This window comes from Serinus canaria, chromosome 3 (genome assembly GCF_022539315.1).
Source record: "Serinus canaria isolate serCan28SL12 chromosome 3, serCan2020, whole genome shotgun sequence".
In the NCBI taxonomy this organism is placed as follows: Eukaryota; Metazoa; Chordata; class Aves; order Passeriformes; family Fringillidae; genus Serinus; species Serinus canaria.
This window is the reverse complement of record NC_066316.1, coordinates 9,320,573-9,340,385: the sequence shown is the minus strand read 5'-3', so window position 1 is coordinate 9,340,385 and position 19,813 is coordinate 9,320,573. Positions and strand designations below refer to the sequence as shown.

Here is a 19,813-nt window from a genome sequence, read left to right as displayed (position 1 = left end):
CTGGGAAGGTGTCCCCTGCTCATCCTTGGGTAGGTAGGAGCACTGCTCAGGCAGTTGAAGGAGATCTGGTAGAACAGTGAGAGTTCCATTATTGCTTACACACGTGATCACTAAAAACTCACAGTTAAGACACATCTGGGAATGGAAACAAAGTTATGTGACTGTTAGAGATGTGGTTTATGTACTTTGGGAAGGCCACCATGTGGTTTCAATTCAAGGCATGTGAAGGCTCTGGTACCTGAGGAAAGGGTGGTGGAAATCTCCCTCATGCAGAAGAATCACAAGACTCCAGCTGCAGGCACAGGCAGGTGATGGTCTGGAAGAAAGAGCCTGGATAAGGCTGTGGTCTCACATTTGGAGGGCTGTACAGTGTGTGAGTTCCTTGTCCTCCTGGGAATTCCGTGGAGGGTCAGGCAGGATTCTTCTGAGCCTGCCTTTAGCAAGGTCCAAAGCTTATCTTCTCCATGCTTCAAAGTGTGTTTTAGTCAGCCCCTGAGAGGCTGCTGGTGTGTGGCAGATGTGTACATCTGTCAGGCTCTGCAGAAGGATCCAGTGGTGCTACGGTTTAGAGCATGGTCTGAAACAGAATAGTTGGTAGAAGAAGTGCATTGTTTCCTGAATTCATGTGAGATAAATATTGTGAGGGGTTTTTTTCCTATACCTGGCTGATTTTTGCTTACAAGAGATGAGAGAAAAAAAATCCCAAATTTTAAATTAAAAGGAAAAATTATGAGGCTTATATGGGAAACTATTTCCTCTGCCCACATCAGTGCAGAGCTGCTTAGGAGAGCAGGTTTTTCTGGAGGACACTGAGCCCACTCTGTACCATGTGCTGCATTAAGGGTACAGAAATTTTGACAGAGAATAAACCCACTTGTTCTCAGGTCCAGAAGGTCCTCAGAGACCAGGGGGCCTGGGTGTAGCTGGGCTTAATTTCTAATTATTCCCAGTTCAGCACTGTGAGTCCAGCTGAGTTCAAGAAGAACTTTCACAGGCACAAATTCACAGAGAATGTGGTCTTGCCACTGGGTCTGATTGTGTTCAGTAAGAACTTGATCACAAATTCACAGATCACAGATTCACAAATAATGCAATTTATCAATACTATAGATCTGGCAAATTAAGTAAGAACTTCCACAATTCAGACTCATGGATGGTGCTTTTTCTTTGCCTCAATGCCCCCCTTCTTTCATACAATAATTTTTGGTGCTTTGCAGAGGGGTGGAACAATCACATGTCATAGGTGGGATTTTGGTGACTGTCATCATGTATGAAAGGCATGCCCTTTTTCTCTTCATTTGCATTCTAAGGTGCGTGAAAGTTAATATGCAAATAAGGCTTAATGAGGGTCTTGATTACTTTTGGTCAGAATTTAAAGTTGATACAAAAGGTGAAATAATCACTTTAGTCCTCGTCCACCCACTGAGGCAGCAGTCAGTGGTGCTCCAGGGAGTCTTTGCACACATCCTAAGCTCCTTAATGGACCAGAGTTATAACACAGCTTGTTGTGGAGGGTGAAGGGGGAGGCTGATGGCTGGTACTGAAAAACAATACTGGGCTGTGAGGCCTCCACTTCACCCCAGACAACATCCAGTGGTTTGGCTTGAGCCATGTGCAGGGTCAGTGAGGGGCCCGGCATGGTCAGTTTGTCACCACCATAAACCAGCACTTAGTACTCATCACATTATCCACCCTGTGGCTGCAGCCACACAAACAACAGCCATAACACCCTTGCATACTGGGGGACATCATAGCCTGCATATTCATTTCTCTTGCCCACAGGGGACATCATGAGGTTCATTTAACTTCATATAATTGATTTTTGGGGTGTCTCTCTAGGATGATTCCTTTTCCTCCTCTTCCACATCTTTCATTTCTATCCATACAGATCTTAAGCATACCTGACAGATCATTACCCAGCTTATCATTCATAATAATCCACAAAATCTGATAATTACAATAAAAACTAATAACAAAGATTGTGATAAGTTCTGTAGCCAACCAGCAAGTGAAAAATTCAACCCATGCAGGAGCTTGTTTAATGTCCATTTTCCATACTACATCCAAGATCTCTATTTACTCTTGCTGATGCTTCATATGATCTAGTTGTTCATAAAGATCCTTTGTTACATTTGATATGTGAACGGAGCAGGTATCATCAGACAGGCTAACACATGCACACACTGCATTTTCAGGCCATAATAAAAGTCTAATTTTAGTCTGTTTTGCAAAGCCATTTTTGATGTTGCCTGCAATTGTGCCTTTACTCCCTCCAGTGCCACAGGAGTTGCATTAGTCAATGCTTTGGTTTTCAGTAAGGTTATATAACATCATTTGATCTTGGAATGCCATCAGCTGGGGTGTGAAAATAGCTTCCAGAGCCCACCCCACTGCAGGTCCACTCGTCACAAATACCTTGTTGGTAAAGACAAGCTGGTAGAGAAGCCCCTTCTGCTGATCACATGGCCAAGAGAGAGGACAAAGAAAAGAAAAAACACAGCACAGCAACTGAGCCTTCGCAATTACAGAGTTCCCCTCTACCCCTAAAAAGTGACCAACAGGAAACAGGGACAAAACCAAAAAACAGGAAAGTACCATTTCTTACTGTCCAAAACCAAAAGTCAATGCTGCTGGGTTGTCTGCTCTACACCACCCACCAGGGGCTCTCCTGGCAGTGACAGTTCCATCAGCAGTGGTGACTGGAACTGGGGCAGTGGCTGGAACTTGTGGAGAGAGAAGGAAGTCTGACTTTCCAGGACATGCTGGGCAGCAGCAGTGAAAAGGTCCAAGGAAAATGTCCTCCCCAGCGCCAGAAACAGGGATGGCTTCCAGCAAGAGCAGCGAAATGGTGTCAAGAAATTCTCTAAAGCCCAGAGAGAAAGGGACGGTGATAATCTTGGGAAGGTTGGCATAGGAAAGATACAGAGTACAAGGCACATATTTTGATTACCCAGTACACACATATTGACATAGGTCTTGTGACTCCCTTTTGATTCAGCCACACACACCACTATTGTAAGAGGCTGCTTCCTCCAAAGGTGACAAAGTGTCAATAATCCCAGTGGGTGTTGGCATCACCATCCCTCTGCAGACCATGTTCCATCACTGCTGAGCCACTTGGTGTGCCCCAGAAGTGTGTGCTTAGCTCTGAACCAATAAAGTCAGGCCTGGTGTCATTGTTAGTCAAAAAAGACCAGACACTGCATTGTGACACTCCCCACACCCTTGGAATATGCATTCCTCGTGGTATATTAGTACACATGTCCTGTGGATGATGATAAATCATAGAAATCTTTTCTCTATTAGTCACAAATATGAATAGTGGCTCAGGGATGTTGCAGTTCCATGTGGTTGTATTGTTCTTGTGCCACTTCAAACCATATTTTCCTTAGTGCCTCAAGTCAGATTTTTGTGGTTTTTTCACATAATCTCCCAGGTTTTGGTCAAATCCATAGTTAATATTTCCCAAGAACTGGTGAGCTGGGAGACTGAGGGAGATGAACACATAGGGCTTTGAGTAATATTGTGTGCCCATCCAAAAGCTTGGATTAACTGCAACATAAGATTTGAAGTGAGACCTGAACTTTCATCTAGTAACTCAACCCCTTGAAGGATTTGACAGAACAATTAGCTTGGGAAGAATATAGAATGTTAAACATCCATCAGATTTCTTCCTCTTTGGACCAGTCTTGAACCATCATGGCTGTGAAACATGAGCCATTGTCACTCTGCATTTCCAGTGGGAAGAGAAATGTGCTGAACCATTCTTTCATCATTCCACTGACACCTCCCAGATGGACAGACCCCTATAGGTTCCTGAGCAGTGCCTGCAGGTGACACTGTACCCTTATGAACTGGGAGGTGGGAAGGTCCCCTCATGATCACACTCATCCTCTCTTTATCTGTTCTGCCTGTCTCACAGGGAGACCTGCCCTTTTCAAGATCAGAGCACCACATTTTGGTGGCACTGAAAGAGTGGGAGCCCAACTCCAGTGGTGTCTCCACCCCTCCTGGTCCCTTTTGCCATAGACTGCAGTGAGACCCATGCCCACTGAATCCCCATTCTGTGTGAATAAGGTCAGTTTGGTGTATGGGACAGAGTTGTTGGAACAATCTCAGTTCACTTACTAACAATTCTGATAAATTCATGTGCACTTACATCATTCCCATGATTTTCCTTCCCTCAGCAGTTCATAAAGAGATCAGGCAATAATGGAAAGAAAGCATGGTCAAGGAGGGGAGTTATGAAAAGCATGTCCTTCAATTCTAGGGCAATCATCCAAGTATGAGCAGACCCCGTGGCAGTGTCACCATCTTGACAATGTTTGGAACTGCAGCAGTTGAAGTTGCAGTATTAGCAAAAAACTGTTGACAATCCATGATGAAATACTACTGTTGGTTTGTTTACTGGCCACACTGGTGAATTATAAGCCAAGTGATGCCTCTTTTTTCCAAATCTGTCACCACCCAGTCCTCATGAGTGCTACTGTTGGTAGGGGACATTCCTTTACATTCATGAACTTGGAAGAGGGCAGTGGTATTGATGTTTTTATTAGGTTGGTAAGTTTTGCAGACCCTGAACTATCCCACATTCTTTCAGATTTTATTTCTATCTCTGGCAACCCAGTTGCCTTCTGTTGTGAAACTCCGCAGAGTTCTACCTGGCAGTTTCTAGGTTTGACCATAAAGTAGGTAGAGTCCTAAAATATTTGTTTGGGCAGCACTCACAAGCACTTCAACCTTAGTCAATAACCTAAGACAAGTTTTATTTAGAGAAAGAATGTTAAAGAGGTGAAACGTGCAGACTTTGTGGTAAACACCATGCTCAGATGCATGTAATGCCACAGGCATTCCTGGACAAGTGACCAAAAAGCCAAGAAAGAGTCAGGAGTGGAGATCTGAGGTCAAACAGGCAGGAAAATGTGTCTGCCTTAGCTCATGGCATAGTTCCTGCTCACAGGAGAATGAAACTGACAGAGGGCTGCCAGGATGACCAGGAACTAGAAACATCTGACATGAGGAGAGGCTGAGAGATCTGGGTTTGTTCTGCCTTAAAAACAGGATTGCTTGTGGCATCCTTTTTCTTCTTTGAACTGCCTGTGGAGGGAGATTCCATACTCTTCTCAGAGGTGCACAATGGAATGAGATGTTATGGACAAAAGTTGCATGAAAGGAAAGTTAGATTAGGAACTAGATCCTAAACACCCCCAACTTTTTCACTGTGAAGAGCCTCAAACTCTAGGAGAGGGTCCCAAAGAGGTGTGAGGTTTCCATCCTTGAAGTAATAAAAACTCAGCTGGATGTGGCCCAGCACAGGCAGCTCTAAGTTGGTCCTGCTTTGAGGGGTGGTTGGAGCAGAGATCTCCAGAGATTCCTTATATCTTTTTTATTCTACAGTTTTAAGATACAGGCTAAGCCTCTCCACTCCTGATCTTCTGGCACCTTCCCTCAGTTCTTCCCCATTAGTAGAGCAGAGCAGAAAAGTTCTTCTCTGGCCTTTGGGGAATAGTCCTAGAGCGGCTGAGTGTGATGTAGTACAAAAGACTGTCAAGACAGGACCCAAATTTCTCTCGTGAGGGGTTCAAACTGGAAACACCTTGTTCAGCAGAGTTCCTTGTAGTTGGATATTTGTGTTATTTGGACTTTCTCCACGGGGCATTTACAAGTGGCAAAGCAGCGACTGTCTCAGGCTGCTTTAAGGAATGAGTTCTGGCAGTTTTGGGGTACTGCATGCAGCAGGTGAAGCAGTCCAAGTCTCCCAAAGGTGGATACAAGCAAAGCAGTCACTGTTGTGCTCAGGGTGCAGTGTCCATACAGGCAAGCAGAACATGTATGGAGAAACTGAAAAGACAGACAGAAATACAGTCCATTTCCTAAATACTGCAAGGAATTTGTAGAAGTGGAAGTACATGGGGGCTAGAAAGTTATCTACAGTGGTAGCAGAGGGGCACAAGAAATAAAGAACTACTATTTTTCTTACAGCAACATCCTGCTGCCCAGCTCCAGGTCATACATTGTTGCTTAGTGCAGCCTCATCTCAGAAAAACTTTTGATGTCTTGCAAGGGAAAGGCTATTGAGGAAAGAGGGTTTGCTGGAGACAGGGCTGCTGCTGGGGCAGACTGCAGGGCACAGAACCCATATCTCTGGCCTATATAGGATGTGCTCTGCAGGACTGGATTCAGCTCACCTTGACCACAAGCAGAAGGGATGATACAAGCCAAGGGCTGGGAAGAGATTTGAAGATCTACACAGGTGCATATTTCACTATGCAAAGAAAAACAGCAATTTTCCACCTGCATAATCAAACCCAGCACGTCAAAAATGGCATGAGGTAGTGCAGCAAAGGAGCTGCTCTGTTGGGGTTGTGGAACTCTTACCAGTGGGAGGCTCAGCACAAGGCAAGATGTTGGTCAGGTCCCATTCCCACTGGGGAAGTGCATCCTGATTCCAGGAATAGCACTGTGGATATATTTTTTGGGTAAAACAAACCCAGCCAACGTGCATCATCCAATCCTAGGCTGTTGAATAAACTAATTTCCAAGAAATGCCTGAGGGAAGAAGCCATGTGGGTAATTTCCTTTGCAAAGGGCAGTAAGTGCCTCTTACCAATCCAAGTTCCACGTCTGCCATCCTGATACAAAAGGTAGAGTGGGTCAGTGAAGGCCCAAACCAGGCTAATACAGGGCCACCTTCAGGGCCAGACTTCAGTTTTAATGACAGAAGAGAAGCAGCTTTGGATTCCAGAGGTATTGCCAAAACCAGTGTTTCAATTTATGATATAAAAAGAAATATTAACTGGATTACAACTTACCACCACGCAGAACAGCTTGATGCTGCCCACCAGCCTTTTGAAAAGTCTCTGTTGTACAGGAGCATAAAAACAGTACATTTTTCAGGGTCAGCACATGCAGATTTCCAGCACCATTTTTTATTGTGCCGTTGGACTGAAAAGCCACTGAGGGCTTTTTCTCCCTAGCAGAGACAAAAAGATCCATTCCCACGGCCAGGTTAATGTGGTAGCTGTGAGCAGCTCTGGAGCTGACATGGTTAAGTGGGTGCATGTTTAGTTGTGTAGCCTAAATATCCTCTGGCACTGCCAAATGCCACTGGAAAATGCAGATGTTTGGAGCCCTGCTGTTCATGGTCAGGACTTTTCAAGGGTAACATGTGATGCATTATTGACCAGTTGATTTTATTGAGAGGTTACAGTTTGCAAGCCCTAACAGAATTGTGCTGTAAATTATTTGATTTAAAATCCATTCTGCAGAGTGGTGCTGATGGGATTTTGATTTGCAACTGATTGTTAATTAGGCCATGCTTGACAGGCATTTCCTATTTATTTCGGCCTTGTTTGGTCAAGTGTGTGCATGTGTGTCTGAGCTACTGTTTTTCTGTAGGATCATTTGCAATCATTTCACAGCCTGCTACTGCCACAGGCTGCTGCTGGAGAAACAGTGTCCCCACCACCTGTCCTGTGTGCCCTTCACTTCTGGCTGGACACCCCAGGGTCTGATAATGACTCTGTATGTGCCAGCTTTCATGACTTGCTGATGATTTCAGAGGAAGCAGAAGCCTGTAGGAGACAGAATGAGGAGCTGCTACAGGGCTGTGGGAGCAGAAGGGAGGATGGATAGTGCACCAGGGGAACACAGTAGCACTCCAAGTGTTACTGCCCCAGGGGCAATGGAAAGTGATCAGGAAATTTATCTAGCCCAGAGGTGCCCCTTCAGTTCACTGGGCATAAAAGTGAGTTGCTAAGTGGTTCCAGTAAGGAAGGAGTGACTATGTAAATATATAAATACTGAAATAAATACATAAAGAAGATTGGGAAATGTGAAAAAATCCCGAGGAATCGCTTGAAAATGGTTCTTTTAGGTCCAGGTTAAAGACTGCTAACAAAGGAACTTCTTTGGCATGTTTGGTTTCCTTCATTGATAAGTATCTGTGAATCTCTCTAAGGTTTGTATGAATCAAATGATGGAGTGATGACTGCTCAGGCATGTATTTTGGAAGCATGATGGATTAGATGCTTTCCATGGATTCTTCCTGCTGCTGTTGGTCCTGATGTGTTCTGTGTCAATGCTAATGTTGTCTGAATGCTAACTCAGCCTCTTCTTTTGTCACACTTGTCTTCCTGCAGGCATACATGCTGAAGTCATTTGAAATAAATGGCCTGCCCAAGGCGGTCCCTTTAAGTTTGCCTTACCAAGACTTCAGAAAAGATATGTGCAACTACTGGGAAAAGCCTAAGTTATCCCAGCGGATAAAGAAAGTTGATTTTTCAAATATTGTCTTGACTGCTCCTTGCAAACCTCTGGAACCTTATCTGGAAATGAACGGAAAAGAGGAGGAGGAGGAGGAAGAAGAAGAGGAGGAAGACTATGAGGAGGAGGAAGATGAGCAGGATGAGGGGGAGGAGGAGGAGGAGGGCAATGAGATTGACATGCACAGTGATTCCAGCAGCGACCTGAGTCAGAAGAGCACGGAGCGCAGCCAGGAGTGCGCACCATCCACGCTCCTGGCTGATGACCAGAAGGGCTCCAAGGGTCGAGCATCCACTGCTGATGGGGACCTGGAGCTGGAGGAAGGCTCAAAAACATTAGTGCTGTTTTCACCAGGTGATCTGAAGAAGTCTCCAGTGGCTGCAGACTTACCTCCAGAAGTCGATCTGGGCACTCTTGCTGCACTGACGCCTCAGAGCGAGCGGCCGCAGCCCATGGGGAGCCAGCTGGATGTGTCTGAGCCAGGGACCCTGTCCTCAGTCCTCAAATCAGAACCAAAGCCTCCCGTGGCAGTGGCTACAGCCTCCTCCCCGTTCACCAAAGTGGAGCGCACGTTTGTTCACATCGCTGAGAAGACCCACCTAAACGTGATGTCTTCCAGCGGGCAGCTGATGCGGCACGAGGAGTACTGCCCCCCGGGGCAGTTCGAGGAGGTCATCGTCGAGGAGGAGCTGGAGGACAACCTGGTGCTGGTGGAGAATGGCAGCATTCATTCCGGGCTGGAAGGGGCAGAGACGGAGAGCTGCGCGCTTTCGGCCAATCACGTGGAAACCACCTCAGAGACTGTGGGGGAGCAGCCGGCCCTTCCCAACGGCGTGCCAAAGCTTCCCGAGGACAAGGCGGAGCCCTCCGGCAAAGCGGCGCTCTCGCTGGACTTGGAAGAGCCTGACAAGGTGGCTACAAGGGAGCCTGGCCTGGAGAAGGCAGCATCAGCGACAGAGCACCTGAAGAGAGCAGAGACCCTCCTCGAGACGCCGCAGCCGGGCCCCAGGAGGCCGCTGGGCTCCCGGTATAGAAGTCGGATACCCATTTTGTTCTCTGAGGAGGACACCGGCTCAGACCTTTCAACTTCACTCTCAGCCAAAGAAAGGCTTTATAAGAGGGCAAAGCAACCCGACCTGGCTCGCCTGGTGATGGAGAAGAGACAGAGCCGCCTCCTGCGGCTGGCCTCAGGTGCCTCCTCCTCGGCCTCCTCCAGCGACGAGCGGCGGCGAGCCTCCGAAACCCTGTCAGCCACCGGTTCTGAGGAGGACACCCACGACTCTGATGACTCCATCCCACGGAAGGGAGAGAAGAAGGCGGTGCTGCTGGGGAGAGAAGAGAGAGCCATAAGCACAAGGAGCAGAATTCCTCGTCCCATCGTGCCGGTGAAAACGCCGCTGGAGGCGGCGAGGTCGGAGAGCTCCGTGGCCGCTGCAGTGGCAGGGCTGGGCAGCTCCCCACAGGATGCAGCTTCTGCCTGCAGGTAAGACCAAAATGGTGAGAAATGCAAAGAGCTGGGCCTGTTGAGGAGAGACAGCCAGGGCTTTGCTCACCTCCCTTCATGACTTCATCCTTTACTTGGCTTGAATGCATCGTCCATCCTTGTTTCCTACAGTCATTTCAGCCCACAGGTGTGTGAAATACCTCTCTGTCTTCTTTTTCTAAAGCCTCTCTTTGCTTGCCCTGGCTTTGAGACCTTTCCTTTTACAAGCACTTTCACTTGGTCTGATAATAGCAGATGCCCCCGGTGTTGAGCTCTCGGTTTGGCAGCTCAGCCATGACTTTGCAGGGAGACCTGGCCTCCTGGCCTGACTATTGCAATCAGAGCTGCAAGGGCAGCGAGGCTGCCAGCTGGGATTGCCTCAGTTGGTTTCTCTTCCATCACAGTTACCATCAGAGGCCAACTTGTGCAATCCAACTCATGCCCACATTCCCAAGTTGTATCTCTTGCCTTGGAAGAGGTTGCTGCATCCATTCTGCATGTTAAGAAGAGTCCCAGATACCATGCCTGCGTGTTCACTCAGAGGCTGTTGGAGCATCAAGGCCAACACTTAGCAGTTAAATGCATTGAGTTACAGGATGGTGTTCAAACTGGTGCCCCACCTGGTTCACAGCGTAGGTTCTGCCATCCTGGTGCTGGAGATTCCTTGTAATTGCCTGGCAACATTCACACCAATCCTGCCAGGAGCCCAAGAGTCCCTTTCAAAATTCCCCTTCATTCTCCCTCTTCTCGCTCTTTTCTTCCTCTGCAGGCTTCAGACACAGAGACCAGCTGGAAGTGTCCCGTCCGAGGGCCGAACAGCACAGGTACAAAGTCGGCTTCCTTCGTCACCGAGCTCCACTTCTCTTCCTCCACGGAGCAGCTCGCAGAGGTCCAGTGCTGCATCCCCTCGGAGCCCTGTCCTTCCTTCCAGGAACCCCAGTACTTCCCCCAGAAGCCAGCTGCTGCCTCGCAGGGAAAGTCCTTCTCCCTGCCGACAGCATAAACCAGGGACTGCTCCTCAGCGAGTTCCTCCTTCCCCCCGACCTCAGCCCTCAGCTCAGGCCCCGGGGCCTACAGGAGATTCCCTGCCATCTCCTGGCGTGGCCAAAAAACGACAAAGAGGAAAAACCCAGACTCAAAGTCCAGCAACCAAAGGAAAGCAGGTGTCCCTGGAAAGTAAGGCAGCTGCCAGATAATGACCTTCTTCTGCGAGCCCAGCAGACTGGGTAACTTCTGCATATAGTACACACTTGAGATGCTGCAGCACAGCCTCCCATGCTGGACCCACGAGTGTATAGCAGTAGCTGTACTTGAATGCTTCACTCACTCTCACCCCACACTGCAATCAGCTCCCACGGGCCTGGCAGCCTCTGAGCACGGAGCCTTTTCAAGGGAGACACACCCAGCCCGCAGCTCACGCTTGCTAACGCACAGCACCCAGCCGTGACCCAGGCAGCCTGCCCAGTGCCTGACCTGCCTCCCTCCCCAGGGGTTCTCCTCTCCCTTAGCAATACCAGTCCTCAACACCGACTCCAGCTGTGGAAGGAGGAGCAGAGGTGACAAGAGCAAGGCCTGCTAAAGAGGAAGGCTCCTGTCCTTCAGGCAGCTCCTTCCCTTCTCCTTGCTGGGAAACACCAGCCTTGGTCTCTGCCATCTCCCTGAGTGTTGGCTCACCTCCCGCCACCTGTGTTAGCAAGGGATAATTGCCACTAGCTCATTCAAGAAGGATGGATGCATCCTTGTGTGCTGAGATAAGAGAAGGGGTAAGGAGGAGAGGACTCTTCTCTCCTTTCCAGAGATGCCTCTACAGGTGGGAACTGGGAGACAGGCAGGTCTTGCTGCTCCTACCTGCTCCAGTATGTCCCACAGAGGAGGCTGTCTGGCATTGCTTCTCAGACACTGCTGCTGTTCCAGCAGATGCCTGTGTGGTGGGTACTTAGGTGGAAGTAGGGATGTGTTGGCAGCTTGCTGGGAAATCAAGAGCTCTTGCTAATTAATGTAGAAGGGAGCACACTGCAGCCACATCTGTCACAAATACCAAACTGTGATCTGTGGACATCACATCCCCCAGCAAGGGTGGTTCCTCTCAGCCTGGGCGTGGTTGGTGCCACAGACCTGCAGTCCACCAAACACAGCTCCATTGTGAGGATGTGAATTGTCACTGGATGCCTTTGGCCTGGGTGCCCCTTGCCCCTGAATTCCTTGTGGTTTCTTGTCACCCTCTTGGTGTTTGTGAATTTTGGCACTGTGGTTGAAAGTTCCCCTACATGGCAGGGTGGGAAATTATTATCCTGTAGTATACCCAAAACCTGCTGCTTTGCAGTGAGAGGTTTGCTGGCATGCCATGGCCATGTGCTTTTCTATCTGAGGGGACAGTGGGTGGAGTGGCAGAGGTGGGGTTTGTGTCTTTTCCTTGGTGCTCACCTCTGCCCCACGTTGAGGATGAACAATGTGAACATAAAAGCAAGGGCTATGCTCTTCAAGTAATATTATCTGAGCATAAGCTAGCACTCAGCTAGAGCTAAATCACCCAACTGTTTAGCCCCCAGACTAATTAGGAAGGCTTGGAAGTGAAAGAAAGAAGGACTGGTACCTGTCTGATCTTGATGAGATCTTGAAGTAGACAAAATTCTCCCCACACCTCACAGGAGAAAACACTCCAGACCCAAATACTTTGTGCTTCACACCATTGTCATGCCTAAAAGAGGCCTTGCATGAGGCAGAACAAAAATACAGCTGCTCTGTGCACCTATTCCTGCAGTTGCAACTACCTGCAAATTTACTATTTGCAGACAACAAAGCTTGACAGAGGAATCTGAACAGTAATAGCCTTGATTCATTTGAACATGAATGCAAACAGTCACACACTGATGGCCATCAAGTTCAGGGGGTCCTGAAGCTGCTCATATCTACAGCAGTCCTGGAAAGGAGTATAAGAGCTGTGACAGGGTGTCTGGGAGAAACTCCTTACACACCTGAACAGGGAAATGTGTAGAATCAGGAGACAGGAATTACCCCTTCATAAGACAGTCTCAGTGTTGCCAACACTAAGAATTCATTTCACCCAGCTCAAAGTGTTTTCCTTTGATGTGGTTCATCCTGGTGGAGCAAGCAGCACAGCTTAGTCTGAAAACATGCCCTCATCTTTGCACAGCAGCACTGGGAATTCAGAGGGAGCTCAGGCTGTGGTCTGATGGACTGAGCTGATGTTGCCATCAAAAGCAACATCCCTCCAAGTTCCAGCTGTTTTGTTGCACAGTTCCCCCACATTTACAGTGCAGCAGCCATTTGATAAAGTGGCTGGAAATGCTGATCCAGCACGAACTGCTCTGATTCACCAGTTTATTTTTCATCTGGTTCATTTCATCACTCTGGTTCACCATTTGGTCCCACAACAGAAAAAGGACACACAGAGACTGTCACCACTTTTTCTGGTGGCACTGTAACTTTCTCTGAGTTTGAAGTGTGGGTCAGACTAGAACCTAAGTATGCACTGCAGGTTTAGAAACTAGAAAACAGAACAAACTCAAAGACAGATTCTTTCCAGAAATATTAATCATAATGGGACTCCTATTAATTTATTGAAGGTCTATTAATTTTAGAGTGCTCAGATGGTAGGACTTGGTTGTGAAGCCTTTACCAGCTGGTCCATCCAGGTCTTAATGCACATGCCAAAAATGACATTGAAAGAGCTTTGAAAGAGGACTACAGGACTATTAACAGGGTTAGCAAACCTGCCTCATCATGGGAAGCCAATAAAGCACAATCAGTGTATTTGTTCAGGAAAAAGTTTAAGGGACAGTTTTCTGTGGCCCAATGTCAGAAAGGAGGCTCCAGGGCAGGCACAAGGCTGGGTTGGACAGGGCTCTGAGCATCCTGGTCTAGTGGAAGGTGTCCTTGCCCATAGCAGAGGGCTGAAACTGGATGATCTTTAAGGCCCCTTCCAACCCAAACCATTCTGTGGTTCTGTGGTCTTCCTCTGGCACATGAAAGCAGAGAAGTCAGAACAGCCAAGAGGAGCAGATGAAGAAATCAGGCAAGCTTTTCATTGTGAAGCAAACATCCAGTGAAGTCTTTCACAGGGCTGTGGGGACTTTCTTATTAAAAGGTTTCTGTGAAACTGAGCTGTCTTCTAAGGGGTCTATCTACCATGACCCAATCACAAGAAGCAAGGCAGGATTCTGGTGACACCAAGGTATCATCTCTCTCTGTGGTGCAGCAGATTCCTGGTCCCACCAGGATACATGCCAAAGCTGGTATGTACTGGAGAGCCACCTGGCAGATCCCACAGGTTTCAGAAAGCAAGGGAAAGATGGCCCGCACAGCTGGACATCAGGCACAGGTCTATGCTGAACTGAGCAGGAGTAATAGATCTGAACAGCTCCAAGCCCATTGGTTTATTATGCTTTTTTCCTCTGAAATTTTTGCTTCAGACATTTTTGTTTTAAATAGTTTTTCTTTTGTTCTAATCTGGTTGCAAGGAAATTAAAAATATAAGTAAATAGATATGTTGTATTCCATGTTGCAGAAATTACAGAAAAGTTTACATTGAAAGGAACCCTTGAAAATCACCTTGGCCAATTTTCTATTGAAAATTAGACCCTGGATTAGATGAGGTAGGGCTGTGTCAAGAAGAGTCTTCAGTGTCTCCAGCAAGGAAGATTCCACCACTTCCATGATTTAATGAATCAAAGAATGGTTGAGGCAAGATGGGACTTCTGGAGGTCACAGCAAAGCTGTTCACAGTGTTGTTTGGCAGGGCTGGGCTGAAGGGTCCATAGAGATCTGAGACCAGCATGAGTCACCTCTCCTCGTGGTTGTGCTACCAGACTCCCTGCTCCTGCACAGCCCTGCTTCCCAGCTGTCCCTGGCATGAAGGGCAGCAGGAAAGGGCATCAACAGCATGGTGTGCCCCAGGGCATGTCCTCCTAGATGGGGGTGCTCCCACCCAGGGGAACAGCACACACAGAATTTCCTCTGGGTCCTCTCTTCTGCTGCTGCCCCACAGGAAAGTTGGAAGGGCGCCTGCCATAACTGGAGCAAACAGAGGAGAATGTGTCTGGGGACAAGAAGGGATGAGGCCTGTGATGCTAGGGAGAAGTTAGGTGGTTGAGGAATGCCAAAGGATCTAGTCTGGCATCACAGGACATGGTAGGTTGTCACATCTCAGAAAGGTGGGAGAGGCAAGGCCCTGTTGCTCTCTGCTCTGAGTCTCGTGCAAGCTCTGTCAAGCTGGAGGGCACACAGTGCTGCTCACACACAGCTGGGGTGTGTGGCTGTGTCCTTGCAGGTGATTTTGCCCTTGTGTGTTTTGAGGGAACTCCTGGCACAGGCCTCCTCTGTTCCTGCATCTGTGTGCTCATCTGCATGGGTAGGGAGAGACACGTCTTGCTCATCTGTGTTGGCACTCCAAGAGTCCTTGGGACTGCCTGGTGTCGTGCTGAGTCCTCACTCTGCAGGGGCCTTGCCCACCCGCTGAGATGCCACCCTGGCTGGTGAGAAGGAGCCAGTGGCTGCTGGCTGGCCAGGAGCTGCCTGCAAAGAAGCATGGATACAGGGGGATGTGCCACGTGGGGAATCTGAAAGGCAGCTCTCAGCACTAAGCCAGTGTGGCAATGGATTATATGAGCAGAGGGAGAAGAAGGACAGATGGCACCAGTCAGACTGATACTGTGGAGAGGCTCAAACACACGGATGGATGGAGCTGCTTAACTGATTGGTCTGGTTGGCAGCACAGGCACTTCTGTTTGCCTTGGTGAAAAAGGTGTTTTGGTAGCAAATATCTCTGGGTCAGTTGTGCTTGGAATCAGTGAGAGGCAGAGACTTTGCTTGCCCTTTTTAAAGTAAAGAATATTATAATATATATATATATATTACTACAACAATATAAGTAGTGACCATTATATATAGTGACTAAAGGTTAAAAAGGATACTGCTACCTTCAGAGAAGTCTCATTTGTGACTTCAGATGTGTGCAGGGCTGACTGCTGTGTGCAGTGAATGTGCATGGGGGAACAGGATACCACTCTACCAAAGTGCATGTCAGCTGTGAGGCTGCACCTGCCTGAGCACAAACCAGGGCTGAAACACTCCAGCCTGGGTGGCTGACAGCTGTCCTGCTTGCCACCAGACCTGCAACAGCTGCTGGACTGGGACACAGCTCTGTGGGACATGGATCAGGATCTGGAGCATCACTGTTCCCGTGGCTGCTCCTGGCTAACACAAGCACTGAGAGTTTGGTGGTGAAATGTTTTGATCCAAAGCAGGTTGTGTTGGGGCAAGAAAATCTTTCACATTTCTCCTTTCCCACACAGAGGTGTTTTCTCACTGTAGATCCTATGTAGGAAGAGGATCACTGATAGCCTGGGCAGCTCCAGTAGCATCTCAGTGGTGCCTCAGCACACTGCTTTCTTCTCTGTACAGTTTATTGACCCACAACTGTTCCACGTGCACTGACACCAATGCCCAACTAAGGCCTTGCCCCACACATCAGTCACCTGCAGTTAATCCTGTGAACACAGGGAAAGTCCCGTTGTGGACATAATGAGTTTGGTATCAACTTAGTTTCTTCTGGCTGAACTGAAACATGCCCGTGCTCCAGCAGTGCTAGGCTGGTTTGACAAAGTCGAGGGGGACCACCTGAGAGCTTGCAAGCACCTTTGGTTCCATCTGTTTACCAGCTACTCCTGCACCTCCACATGAGGAAAAGAGAGCTTGGGCTGCTGTTCAGGCCCTTTCCTCGTGTGGCACATGTAACTGGGCTGCTGGGTGGGAGCCCGTGGGCTCAGTGTGTGCTGGCTCCCAAGGTCCTGTGCAGAACCCCCAGTGGCTGTGCAGGTGCTGCATTCCAAGGGGCTGGGACTATGCTGGCAGTGGCAGCAGAGCCAGGTGATGTTAAGACCTCCATGAGCATTGGGGTTGGCAGTTTTGCAAGGCCAGGGAATAGCTCTGCCTGTAGGCTGGGGTGAGCTGTGATCCCCATCACAGCCAGAATCCCAGGAAATGACAGTGATTTATACACCATCACTCTCCTGTCACTTCGTTCCTAATGTAGCTCCTCCAGCAAATCAGTAAATACAAATACAAATAGAGTAACTGTATGTTCCCTCCAGGGCAGTCCCCTTCTGCCTGGGGGGTTGAAGCCCTCCTGGATTCTGCAGCACCTGAGGCAGACTTGGCCATCAACCTGTGCAGCTGGCCCTGCCCCATAGAGGCCATATGCTGGGTCATAAGGAGGAACATTACCCCTTTTATTTCTGGAGCTGCAAATGGCTGGAAAGCAGGTTTAAAGTAAACACTGATGCCCTCTGTGCTGAAAGGAGCAAGGGAGCTACCAAAGCAAATCCAGAGCTGGGTTCCTTGTAGGGACCAAGATAACAATTTCTCCTGCTCTTAGCTCCTGAACCAGAGGGTCGTCAGGGTGAGAGCTCTGCTTTGGTGAAGACACTGCAGGACTGGTGTCAGCACGGTGCTCCTCAGTGGCTGCTCTGCCTCTGGCTTGGCCCATGTTGCCCTGCCTGGAGCTCTGGCACAGGTTCCCAGGAGGAGGCTGGGGCTGATGTTTCCTCGGGAATGCACGGCACAGGCTCGGGACCGTCCCTGCAGAGGGTGGGATGAGCTCTGCAGGACATGGGGGTACCCCCGTGTGTGAAACCAGTGTCAGCAGGACTGCTGTGCTATGGGACCTGCTGCTTCTTCTCCAGACAGGAATTGGAGCTGGAAACACAGATGATTTTATAGATCTCCTTTTAACACGATAGCATGTGACTCTACACTCAGACGTTGTACCTGGCGCACCGACGTTTTCCTTCGCCTCTGGCACACTCTGGAGACACGACTTCTGCTCCCTGGTACTGCCTGCCTGGAAACGTGACTGAATCCCAAGGCTAAATCTCTCTCTACATATCTTCTTTGCATTCTTTAGGAAAGCAGCTGGAGAATGTTTACACACTGCAAACAGAATGTAGGACTCCGACTGAGGAACCACAATCTGGTTCAACTGCATGGCAAATTTCTTGGCCATAAAATCTGGCATGCATCACAGAAGCCCTGTCTGTGTACAGACCCACCTGGCTTTTGTCTTAATTTCAGATCACGTCTTAAAAAAAATAAACAATTATCCCATTTCTTGTTCATATCAGACACAGTTGTCATTAGATTTGTTATTAAAAGGGGATTCTGGATCATGCCAATTAAAAGCCTGTCTACCTTTTCATTGGTGTCTTCTCCCATTTATTGGTGTTGCAAGACATGTTCCTTCACCGTGAACCTTGTTTACACCCACACTGCAGGCAGCAGGCTCAGCCATCCACTCCCAAAACAGCACTTGTCAGGGAAAAAAGCCTGCTTTTTTAACAACAATAAAATTTTAAAAATATGCTTTGTAAAGTCTAGATGCCACAGTAAGAGTGCCAGATTTGTAGACATGTTGGACCTGCACATTAATATGTGCAAAGAGGAGCAAAAGCAAACCAGTAACTTGGCATGGTTTGACTTTTAGTACTCTCTGACCATCTGATGTTTAAGCTGAGGACAGCTTTTACAACATTCCTTTTACCATGCTCAAGTTACCTCATGCCTGTGGTGTGCAGACCACATTCAGGGGTGTGTGGTAAGAGTATAGTACCCAGCTGTAGGAGAGGGTGGTGGGAGAGGGAACAGAAAAGAATCACAAAACCCTACTCCCTTGGAAAGTTATTCCTGTGGTGACAGATTTTATTCTTTCTCCTACAGCCAAAAGAAATCACATTTGACTTCAGTGTAGAACCCAAAATTATAAAAATAAACTTTGGGACAAGCTGAGCACCATAAACTGGGAAATTGAGAAGAATTTCAGAACTGCAGCAGGGGGTTTTCCAGATGGGCTTCATCACCACCCCTGGATGGCAAAATGAGAGTTTCTCTGGAGGCAGGTCTGTCAGGAACAACGTGCTGGATTCAGCCTCTGCCTTTGTCAAATGAGAAGACAAGTAGAGGAAGAAACTAAACCAGGCTGCTCAGGTTGGAACAGCCTCACAAAATAGGAAAAGTCAGGTTTGCAGGAGGAGGCAGAATCTTTACTCAGAGCAGCTTTTGTTATATCTAGGAAAGCCAAGGAAACTGTTGGGCTCAGGGATCTTCCTTCTGCAATCACCTTGAGGCATTTCAAGACAAGAAAAGCCCCATTGCAGACAAGGCAAGCCACAGGAGTGCCTTAACACTGCAGAGGAAGCCTGCACTGCAAGGAAATGCTTGTTATTCCCAACCTTGCATTCATCTTGTCTCTAATGCCAGAGGGAGGCTGCCATGGAGCAGCCATGGGGCTCTGGAGTCAGCTGGACACAAGGACCCTTCCTCATGCCAGTGAGAAAAAGTCCTTCAAGCCTGTAGCTTCAAGGAAGCTGGCAAAACTTTTTGAAGTTTCAGAGAGTACCTGGAGACCATGAGAAACTTGCAGCATCCACACAGATTTCATCATGTACAAAAAATGTCAAAAGAAAATAACACAATTGAGTCCAGCTGTTTAAATTCACTAATTCATGTCTGAAACAGAGGTAAAGCCTCAGATTTAAAACAAGAGGTTTAACAAGCCCAAAACTTTGTGGTGTAATGTCCATAGGCTCATAGGATAATTCAGGCTGGAAGAGACCTCTAGTATTATATTGGAATTTTAACCTCAAAGCATAAATGTAAATTGAAAATTGTCAATAAGCAGCCAGTTTGGGACAGTGCATCTCATAGGAGTAGTCACAAAAGCTGCATCCTCAAACAAGGAACAGGTTGGAGGCAAGAAGACCATCTGGAAAGTAATACCAGATGCCCTACTCTCTTTGTCATGTGTCTTGTTAATGTTGGATGGAGTATTGAGTTTCTTATTGATTCAGGGGAAGCCTGAGTCAGCTCCTGTACTGCTGAAACTGCAAAATGCAAAGGATCCCCATTCAAACACAGGGCGGAAAAGTCAAAACTGAAGTCTTGGTCACCCAAGAAAGGAGCTAGAAGATGCTTAGATTAAATGAGAAATGGTGTTACTAGAAAATGAGTAGAGGAAGGTGATCAGTGAAGGGAGACAGAGAAGTTCTAACA

At 47.9% G+C, this 19,813-nt stretch overlaps 1 protein-coding gene across 2 annotated transcripts in view; it reads left to right on the top strand.

Annotated features, from left to right (window-relative positions):
- The window catches only part of TTBK1 (tau tubulin kinase 1), a 107,862-nt gene extending 89,901 nt beyond the window's left edge, over positions 1-17,961 (top strand). For both annotated transcript variants that reach the window (XM_018921014.3, XM_030235360.2), the window contains 2 exons: positions 8,142-9,748; positions 10,518-17,961. In XM_018921014.3, the coding sequence (XP_018776559.2) occupies positions 8,142-9,748; positions 10,518-10,944 (2,034 nt within the window). In that variant the 3' untranslated portion in view covers positions 10,945-17,961. The remainder of the gene's footprint in view (positions 1-8,141; positions 9,749-10,517) is intronic.
- Positions 17,962-19,813: the final 1,852 nt, after the last annotated feature.